We start from the raw sequence: 11,146 nt of genomic DNA, 5'->3' as shown, positions 1-11,146 counted from the left end.
GTTATTCAAGTTTTTTTACTTAAAGAAGTCATGCTCCAACCGTCCGAAGCTCTGATTTCATTTGTGTCTTGTGTGATTTTAAGAAATCAAAAGATTTTTTTTTGCCTCAACCTTAAGGACATAGTTATCTGATATTATGATGATATAAAGTATGAAATAATCAATATCCGTGCTAATTAATCTGAACATCATTGTAATCAAAAAAGAGAAAAAAAAAGGCACGAATTGTAGAAATAGCACAAAATGACTGCTTTTACATATGCTATTTAAACATTAGCCAATTTTTAAAACCTATTTACAGTTTAACCAGATTTAGAAAACCTCAGACTGCTCCTCTTTCTCCTCCTCCTTTGGACCTTTGGATCTAAAATTTTGAATGCCAGAACCTAACTTCAAACCAGGTATGAAGTTTGAGTTTAAGAGTTTTAGAGTTCAAACTTTAGACCCCTAAGGTCTGAATTTTGAAACTTAAAACCCGTGACACGAGGTTTGAACTTTTGATAATGAAGCGGCTAAATTTTAAATACTTTGTAAATCTCAGCTATGTCTTAAATAGAGGTCCAAGAAGCAGCTATTTGTGCACAAAATTTAATGTAACTATTCGAATACTTCCCGAAAGTCTGCAAATAATTGTGCGCCAAATATAACACAGAGATATGTGAATCGTTATCTGCTTAACACAATTCCAGAGATATTACAAAGATAAATACATACATATATAGGACAAATGGAAAAACCACTTAAGTTCAGAACTGGAAATTTGAATAAATGCACTGCCTTGTTTAAACTTTGGCAATGCTACACTTATCTGTTTGACCAAACGTCCCGTTCGAATATGCAATACTACAAAACAAATGATATACCTCAGATTCGGGAAATTAAGTGCGAATGTTATAAGCTATATTGCCTGGACTCTTCAAAAATGTCACCGGGTGTGCCAGTTCTCCAAAAGTAGTGCATTTTTTGGAAAATCTGACACAGGTGCGACAACATTTTTGGAGAGTCCAAGTAACATAGGTTAAAAGTCAAGAAAGCATTTGTAAGATCTCAATTACGAGCCACGGACTACAGAATAGAAACTATAGAATTTTTTTTATGACAAAAATTTAAAACTAGTGTACATATGGATCTTGGACTCAGATTCAATAGTAAATAGTAAATATTCATATTTTGGTACATATAGAGTAAATATTCATGCACATTCATACAATATGTTTCTTTCTACACATATCTTGCACCTCATTGGTTTAAGACCAACTCTACAAGAAATTTCAAGACAATATTCAAAACAATTTACCCACCAATGCAGCTGCAAACAAATAAAAAGTAGCATGTGTAAGGCATGACACTCCCAGAAAATCTAGCCATGCACCTGTGTACTGCTGCTCAACAATGTCTAAAGAGAGTGTAAATTCTTTTCTTCGGACCAGATTCTCAACTTCAATGAGTACTTGGAAAATTAAAATAGATCCTCTAAAACACCAATGGGAGTCGGACTCACAAAAGGAAAAAGCAGAAGAAAAAAAAAACTTAAGAGGCGCAAGAGGATGAATATAGATATTCTGGATAGCTAATCATTAACATCATAAGTAACAGTGTAACACTACAAAGAAATGTCTTATCACAATGGAGGGTTTAGGGAGCTTAATATTTCTAGATCACATAGAGAGGAAGCACAAAATGCTTTAAGACCGAAAAAAGAAACAATACAAAATTTGTAAGTTTCAGCTGTTACTCGTCATCTTTGTATGGATACTCCTCAGGAACTTGCTTCAGAAGTTTCAGCTGCAACTCGAATGCATCATCCCCTCTAAGCATATCACGGATCCATGTGACTTCTGTTTTCATTGACACCTGAACATGGGGCAAATGCAGATAAATTTGGTGTTCCAAAAAATAGCTAATATATATGCAACACTCCCAATTTCATCTGTTCTTAATACTGGTCCACCCTTAATGCGGGAGATTAAAGAGTACATATTTGCTTCTCATATCCCGCAGTAAGTCTCCTACTAAACCTAACAATTGCCAATGGACTAAGGGGAGTCATTTAAGATAGATTATGAGGGAGACTGCAACATTGGAAAATGAAAACTCATCTGAGTTTAGTATGATATGAAACAGACGAGGAATAAAGAAAGCAAAAGGGAAACAGCGCGCAACAACACTCCATAATATTTCCGTATGGGAAAAACACCCTTTCATTTGCACGCTAGTTACCATTCCAGTCGGAAGGACAGGGCTTTGGTGACATCTACTATAACTTGACAGTAAATCAGGACGTGCGTATGTCTACATCTATAACAGCTTTCTTCTTCTATCACAAAGCAATGTATATTGTGCACAAGAAGACATTGATAATTAGCAGATGCTATAGAAGGGTGAAGCTCACCATCTCTAATGCTCCTCTGATTACTCCACTTAAGATGTTACAGTAATATAGACCTTGACAAGTATCGGGAAGCTCAACAAAGTCTACCAAGGGGTTGTCCTCCAAAATCAAACTGCACGTTGTTCCCTCAGCATCCCAGTTGCCCACAGTTGCTGTGACACCAAGGAACATTTTGAGACCAACCTGTTCATTACGAGCAGCAAGAAATCATGTTTCTTAAATCAAGAATTTCAGCATAGACTTTTTAAAAGAAAGATTAACTAAGAGTGTACTATAAAGAAAATGAACTTGAGAATATGATGGGTAGTTATAGGCTGAGATGCTCAGCTAAACATATGACATAGAAACAACACGATATTCTTTTTCCTTTTATTTTATAAGTAGAACAACTGGATATTCTGCTCACTACCATGAATACTGGCAGTGAAACTACAATATACTCTGCTCAACCCAGAAATCAACTAGGAGGTTTATTCCCAACTTACTCAAACACCCGAAAGACAAACTTCCCCACAGAATGAAGCTAAGAGGAGCTAGAAATAGAAGCAATTACTACCTCCTGCTGCATACTTTATGTATGTATGTATGTATGTGTGTTTGTAGACATGCACACCGTCAATCTTCTATTGCAAAGCAAAGTGTAAAGGGAACGTTGCTGGTGACACACATAGTAATACATTTGGAACGTATTGAGGTCCAGAAAACTTATCCAGCCTTACTAGGCGTTCACTATGTCAAGAATTAGCTAGGAATAAAATTTATCTAAAAATCCATCATTATCATATCCTAGGGGTAATAACAATCCCTCTAAACAAGGGGAAAAGAACGAACAGCCTTTCTCTCATTTTCTATTTACCCTATCTCCATCTTTTCTCTCTTCTTTTCTTCTTCTGTAGAACCCTAGAGAAAATGCGTGGCCCTCCCACACTCCCTCTAGGAAACCCTCCCCTCAGATCGTCTCCATCCCTCCCCCCTCCCTTGCTCCCATTGCTTTTTACATTTGTTCTGGTTAATTATATTTCTCAACTTCGAAAAGAATGAAGAAAAATGGTCTTCAAAAAGAAAAAAAAACAACGTGCTATGCTGTGTGTTTACATCTTCTTTGCTAATCTGATCATCTCTTTGCTTCTGCACCATATAGATACTTGCAAAAGTGAAGATCTATTTTTTGTACAATTTAGATATTCTGTTATGCATTTTCTTTTCACTTAACGTACCATCATGACCCCCTTTGATAGAGGAAATAAAGAAGAGGTTATTCAGTTGTATAGAGACTCCAAGTGGGTACAAACAACATGACCAAATTTTCTCTATACTTTCTTGTTCAGGTCTGACTGCTAAAAGACTAATTGAGTATAAGGATATTTTGGCATGAAGCATCATAGTGCAGCTTCCAGAACTAGATGCATTGTGTTCAAACTTTTGTCTCAATCTTATTTCAATTCAATCTACTGCCACATTAACCTCCAATACGATTGTAAAATTGATACATCCATATTATTCCTTCTGCTTTGTATTGGCTACTGGCTCGCGTAGGATTTCAGAACTACTATTCAAAACAAAACTGTAACTACGTTACTAAACCAACACACAATTAAATGAAATACAATTTGGAGGGGGAGAGAGACCTTGGCAATGACTTCAGCTGTTTCCTTGAAATCGATACACCTAGAGACATTAGATTTTGCCAGAAACTCATCAATGAGCCGAATTCCAATGTTATAACCCCTGCAATTCAGTTAAACCTCTCAAAGTTATTTTATACTTCTTGGCCAATAAAATTAAATTGAATTGCCACTGTTAATTCCAATCAACATCAATATCAGCGATACCTCAATCCTGGTTAGAGTCAGCTATATGAATCCTCGGGATCCATTCAGAGGATTCATCATTATTACTCCGGTCGTAACTCCCCTCATTTATATGGACTTCGGATCACATAAGTGGAGTTCAACCGAAAATTCTATGAACACTAACAAAAGACTACTCCCTCCATTTCAATTTATGTGATATTATTTCCTTATTAGTCCATTCCAAAATGACAGTTGTCAAAATTTAAAAACAATTTAATTTTAAACTAAGACGTTTTTATAACCACACAAATACTATGATATATTTAAGAGTGCAAGTTTAAAAAAAAATCTTCCTTTTTTTTTTCTTAAACACTGTAGCGAGTCAATCTAAGTCACATAAATTGGAACTGTGAGTAGAACTAGGTAAAGGATTTACATTTGATCAAGCTGTTTGTTGACCTCTTCAACCTCCTCCAGATCGGTAAGCAATTGCCTCACGATCGCACCGTACGTTAGGGTGAAAAGTTCAGCGTTCTGTTGAAAAAATCACAAGATTAGTTTAACATTTACTACTGAATTCAACAAAAAATAAATAAAATCGAGATTTTTAGAATACCACGCGTTCAACATTGGCGAAAATAGCGTCGCCGGATCTAGGAGCAACGGGAGCCATGTGAGCCTCTGAGATTTGCTTAGTTTCCGATCGAATTGCGTCTGAAGTAAAAACTGTAGAAGGAAATGCTAAGGCTTAGCAGTAAACGGGCTAGGCCCGATTGGATTAAAACCCGGAAACTAAATCTCAGTTTTCTTTTTTCGGGTCGAGTTGACACGTGGAGAGAGTTTTTATTATGTTAAGAATTTGATATAGCTCTATGTTAAAAAGCGTTTAGGTTACACCACCGTAATGTAAACAATTTTTTATTTGACCAGATTATTCAAAGGATATTTATATATAAATTTTCTTAATATAAGATAGATAATTTGCTACAATGTATAAAGATGACTAGATAGTGTAAACGTTTTGGTATGTTGATTGTATATATAACTTAAATTCTTAAATTAATTAGGCTTAACACTTGGATACACACTCAACATTGACATAAATTATCCGTAAATTTGTATTATGCCATTTAATTTTCTCATATTTGTTTATGTATTATGCCATTTAATTTTAATAAAGTGACAGTTATCTGAACAGAAATAGATTTCTTTTTTTTTTTTTTGGAACGGATGACTAATATGAAAATCTAGGTAAATACAATAAATTTGTTGTAAAAGGAGGGTAGCATCATCATGTCACCATTGAATGTGAAGATCATTGAAAATGAAATATTTGGACTCTAAAAAACTGTGCAAAGATATTTTTATTAACTTACTTTTTCCCTCCAATAATTGCATTATATTAAAAATGAGATATTTAGATTATTTCTTTTGAACTTACGGCATGTTTGGATGGCTGTTATCTATTGTATTATATCGTATTGTTGCTTTAAATACAATTTTTGTTTTGATTGTTACTTAAATTTTATTGTATCGTATCGTTAATCCGTTATTACGTAACGAGAAAAGTGTCACCTTATAGAGCGACGAATTTGGTGTGGTGGCGTCGTTACCTTGCCCTTTTCTCTCATCTTGCTCCTCCTTATTATTAAATTATCATATTTTATCCTTTACACTACTCTTTTATATAAAAAAGCTACTCCATATCCTATTTTTTCTTAGTTATATTGCAATATTTGTTGTACATATTGTTGATGCGTGACATCATGAAATGAAGACAAACAATACAATCTATTCAAATATTATATTCATCAAATAATACAGTATGGTACAATACAATAGAATACAATAAGTTATGAAACGACATGTAACAACAATCTAAACAAGCTCTTAATAATAATATTTTTCTCCTTGACCATAAAGGAAGGAAAGCCTAGATCGATAGTAAAATTGTATTCGTGTGATTGCAAGTTGGGTGCGACTAAAAATCAACCGTAAAAATTATCTTTGTGTGATCTATAAATCACGTATATGAACGTAGAATCAACCGATAATATTTGTATTTAGGTAAGCTACATACATTAAACTTTATGGGATGTGTTCTTTTTCCGATCTAGCATAAATATGAAATACTTTGTACGTCGTACCTTTGACGATAATAATAATAATAATGTAATGTAGGAAGTTGCTATCCAAAAGGCACCTAATTTTCTCCACCGCTCAAAGGAAAGGACAAGGTAGCAATAGCGTGTAGGTTTGGTGCTGTACAAAATAAGCAAGACACGTGTTGCTTTACTATAGGATAATCCATGAGGCAATTTCGTCTAAAGTCGGCCATTGCACCTTTAAAAGGAGCCCCTTTGTGCCCATAATCTTCATCCTTTGATTTCTGAATTCTCAAAATCTCCTCAACTTTTCTCTCTTCCTTCAAACACCTTTCAAGGTACATTAATTTCTTCATTCTTCTTTTTGTTCCTCTTATTTTATGCTACTTTTATTTAATTTGGATCTAAATTTTTAGGATCTAAAAAACTCAATTTTGATTTGTTTAATCCCTCTGTATATGCACTAAGTTGAAATTTTTGTACGTTTATTTTGTTGTGTCTATATTTTAAGATCTGAAATATCCTTTGCTGAGAAAAAAAAAATCAACCTTGATTTTGTGTTACCAGGTTGAATTTGTTATTGCTATGTATACAGTTAAAAAATTCTATATTGATTTTATTGTATCCCTTTTGTAGTTTATATATATGAATGGAGCTGAATCTGTGTGCTAATTTGGTTGATTTTTATGTATACAGTAAAAAATCGATATTAGTTTTGTTCATTGATTTGTATTCGCACAAAGTTAGAATTTTGTGAGTTATTTTGATGATTGAAACCTTTTCTGTATATACAGATGCAGATCTTCGTCAAAACCCTAACTGGAAAGACGATAACCCTTGAGGTTGAAAGCTCCGACACAATTGACAACGTCAAGGCTAAGATTCAGGATAAGGAAGGAATCCCGCCGGACCAGCAGAGGTTGATCTTCGCCGGAAAGCAGCTCGAAGACGGCAGAACCCTAGCCGACTACAACATCCAGAAGGAGTCGACCCTTCACTTGGTGCTCCGTCTTCGTGGCGGTATGCAGATCTTCGTCAAAACCCTAACTGGGAAAACAATCACCCTTGAGGTTGAAAGCTCCGACACTATTGACAACGTTAAGGCTAAGATTCAGGATAAGGAAGGAATCCCACCGGACCAGCAGAGGTTGATCTTTGCCGGAAAGCAGCTCGAAGACGGCAGAACCCTAGCTGATTACAACATCCAGAAGGAGTCTACCCTTCACTTGGTCCTTCGACTTCGTGGTGGGATGCAGATTTTTGTGAAGACGTTGACCGGGAAAACAATCACCCTTGAAGTCGAAAGCTCCGACACAATTGACAACGTCAAGGCTAAGATTCAGGACAAGGAGGGAATCCCACCAGATCAGCAGAGGTTGATCTTTGCTGGTAAACAGTTGGAAGATGGAAGGACTTTAGCTGATTACAATATTCAGAAGGAGTCCACCCTTCATTTGGTGCTCCGTCTTCGTGGTGGAATGCAGATTTTTGTGAAGACTTTGACTGGGAAAACCATCACTCTTGAGGTTGAAAGCTCAGATACTATCGACAACGTTAAGGCTAAGATCCAGGATAAGGAGGGTATCCCACCAGATCAGCAAAGGCTGATCTTTGCTGGTAAGCAGTTGGAAGATGGTCGTACTCTTGCTGATTACAACATTCAGAAGGAGTCGACTTTGCACCTTGTGCTTCGTCTTCGTGGTGGGATGCAGATTTTCGTGAAGACTTTGACGGGGAAAACCATCACCTTGGAGGTGGAGAGTTCTGATACGATCGACAATGTGAAGGCTAAGATTCAGGACAAGGAGGGTATCCCGCCGGATCAGCAGAGGCTGATTTTTGCTGGGAAGCAATTGGAAGATGGAAGGACTCTGGCTGATTATAATATTCAGAAGGAGTCAACTCTGCACCTTGTCCTCCGTCTCCGTGGTGGTTTCTGATGTGTCTGTCAGTGGTGCTGGTAGTGTCTGTGTCTTGGGTCTGTTTGGAGTTTGTTTGATTTTCATGAACTAGTGTTTTCTTGTGTCGAAGGAGAGAGTCGATAAGACTTGCTCTCTTTTGTTTCTATTTGTGAATAATAATTTCCAGTTATGGTATGAACGTTTGGTGTTGAACTCTCTTTGATTTCAATCAATGAATTGACTATAAATCAAGCTTTTTATCTTAAGCACTTAAGTATGTATTTTATGTAGTTCTAAATTTTCTATTTCTGCAATTGCGCGGTTGATCTTTTATTTCTGCCTATACACTCATCTTTGTAACTACATTTATCATGAATTTCTCCAAATAATGTAGTGATCCTTTCTTTTGTGATGCAATTGAAGGTCCGTCTATTTTTCCATAAAGCCACTTTTTTTAGAATAAAAACCCACAATAATGATCGTTTTTTTGTGTCTGTATGCTTGAGAATGTTGGATGTTCTAGTTTTGGCTTTCTTCTATGTGCTTGTGTTGCATAGACTAAGATCTTCTTGTAAAAACTTATCCTACACCGGGTGTTTATGCTAAACTAATAAATATATTACATATGTCTTCTATATGGACCTCAAGCACTTAGCACTTAACTATGATGAATTATAGTATGCATTTTTATCTCATTATATCACTTGATCATCATGTATTAATATGGTTTGGTGGAAACACCCCGGGGAAGTATTTACCATAATATAATGAAATCCCAAATTTAACTTATGGTTCGTGTCCTAGAGATCTTGGATGCTACAAAATTACATATGATTTCTTTTATGGACATTCTATTAATTCCGCAGCCTACTTTGTTTTTTTTTTTTATCTCATCTAATTGAAAGAGCATCCACATTCGGCATCCTCTATATATTGTCACATTTCGCAACTAGTTACATGTACTTCCTCCTATATCTCACCTTTGGTTCTGAAATGGAGATTCTTTCAATTGAATGACGATTGTAACGGAGTTCGATTATTTCGGAATTAGTTAAATGCATACGGAGATGTAGGGGTGTTTATAAAAACCCAAAAACCGAACCAAATCGAAAACCAAACAAAATCGACCAAAAAAACCGATACTTTTTTGTTTTGTTTGGTTTTGGTTTTTAATCAGAAAAAAATCGAACCAAACCGACTATAGGAGTAGCTATTTCAAATTTATTATTACACCTATAAATATGTATATTGTTATACAAAGTTTTCAAAAAATTTATGGTAAATGTTAATAGTTTGCACTTTTAATATAGTTCTTTACCTTTACATTCTAGTTTGATTGGTAGTTTTCTTTTGTTTAGTGTAAGAATCTTTCGTGTTAAAAATAACATATTTTTAATTGAGTCCTTAAATTATTCATCACTATTTGATTCAATTATCATCAATATATCTTGGTAAATAATAGATTTCTCAAAGGGCAATTGATTTGATAGTGTTACATTGAAAATGTGGTCGCCGGAATATGTATTTGGTAGTGTATGTCTTATATTTAAAAAAAAACCGACAAATAACCGAAAAAACCGAAAAACCGACATAAACCGAATCGAGAAAAACCGACTTAATTGGTTTGGTTTGGTTCTAATATTTAAAAAACTGACTTACTTGGTTTGGTTGCTTTTTAGGGAAAAACCGATCCAAACCGAACCATGAACACCCCTACGGAGATGTTGATCCTCTTGGTAAAGGCGAGCAGAAGCTTATATTTAATGGAGTTAACTGTACTCAATATTTGTAAGATGATAGCTGCACATAAGTGGCTGTTAATAGTATTTGACCATGGTAATAGTGCAGTGAAAGTTGGTGGTGGTAATTGTGCGGTGATAGTAGATACAATAGTGTAAAATGTCAAATTCACAAAAACCTTTAAGTGAAACTATGAATAAAAACTTTAAGATCGGTATATGATTTGAGATATGTCACGACCCAAAATCCACTAAGGGTTGTTGCTCCCAAACGCACACGCAAGTATACGTGGTCGACAAGTAATATAGGATTGTAAGTCCAGATATCGTACCCACAGGGACTTGTGATTAACTATCAACTAAATTAAACCCAAACAATTAATCTATTCAAGCGAATCCTAACATATGAATATTTAACTAAAATTAATCTAAAGTAACAAATTAAGAGATTAAAGAAAATAAGTTGGCGAATTATAGAGACGAATTCAATGTAAGTGAATATTCTAGAGCTATGGGTTAGCTAACAATCCCATTGAGTTTTCTACTTAAATCGTCTAATTAATTTATCTGGTTTATTAGTTGACAGGGTTAATATTTCTCGTAGCCTTCTCCCGAAGTACAACTCGCCTATTCAAGCTGACCTAACGCCTATATTCCTATGGAATTAGGATTAACAAGAACGCCTTTATAATTCCCGTATAATAACCAAGCAAGGCGATTAGGTATATTCCTATCCTAACCGCAAATACCCCCCCCCCCCCACCCAGAGAGTTAAGATCTTGCTTTACTCAATCTTATATGCAATCTAGAATTCCCTCTCCCGAGTTCAATCCTAGATTCGTAGATAGTATTCAATTGGTGATCAAGCAATCAAATAATTAAGCGCAAGATTGAATAAATAAATCAATATGATAAAATAATAAGAACAATTCAAGCTTCAACTACAACGTTCATGTAGCACCCAACAACTCTAAAACAAATAAACTATGAGATTAAAGGAAGAGAAGAGAAGAAAAACTAGTTAGAAGCCTCCTCCAAGCGTGGTGTGTATTCCCCCACGTGAATTTCCCCTTCAAAGTATGTTAGATATCTCCAAAGTGGTGTCCTCCCTTCAAAAAATATGTTTAGTCTTGCTTTTATACGTGTTGGGTAGGTCTAGAGCCGAAATAACCTTGTCCCGGATAAAGTTGGACAAAATTCCCGTCACTTGCGCCCT

General features: G+C 35.4%; 2 protein-coding genes across 2 annotated transcripts; one reads left to right on the top strand and one right to left on the bottom strand.

The window, feature by feature from the left end:
* Positions 1,546-4,982, bottom strand: LOC109230784 (trafficking protein particle complex subunit 3-like). Its single transcript, XM_019396219.1, has 5 exons — positions 4,802-4,982; positions 4,622-4,719; positions 4,021-4,120; positions 2,393-2,575; positions 1,546-1,854 (listed from the first exon to the last, which is right to left on the bottom strand). Exons 1-5 carry the CDS (start codon positions 4,856-4,858, stop codon positions 1,732-1,734), a joined length of 561 nt encoding a protein of 186 aa, XP_019251764.1. The 5' UTR covers positions 4,859-4,982; the 3' UTR covers positions 1,546-1,731.
* On the top strand, positions 6,522-8,457 carry LOC109230783 (polyubiquitin). Its single transcript, XM_019396218.1, has 2 exons — positions 6,522-6,628; positions 7,085-8,457. Exon 2 carries the CDS (start codon positions 7,085-7,087, stop codon positions 8,228-8,230), a length of 1,146 nt encoding a protein of 381 aa, XP_019251763.1. The 5' UTR covers positions 6,522-6,628; the 3' UTR covers positions 8,231-8,457.

Source organism: Nicotiana attenuata, chromosome 8, assembly GCF_001879085.1.
Source record: "Nicotiana attenuata strain UT chromosome 8, NIATTr2, whole genome shotgun sequence".
Taxonomy (NCBI): domain Eukaryota; kingdom Viridiplantae; phylum Streptophyta; class Magnoliopsida; order Solanales; family Solanaceae; genus Nicotiana; species Nicotiana attenuata.
The sequence above is the reverse complement of the archived record's forward strand: the minus strand, read 5'-3'. Positions and strand labels throughout refer to the sequence as shown.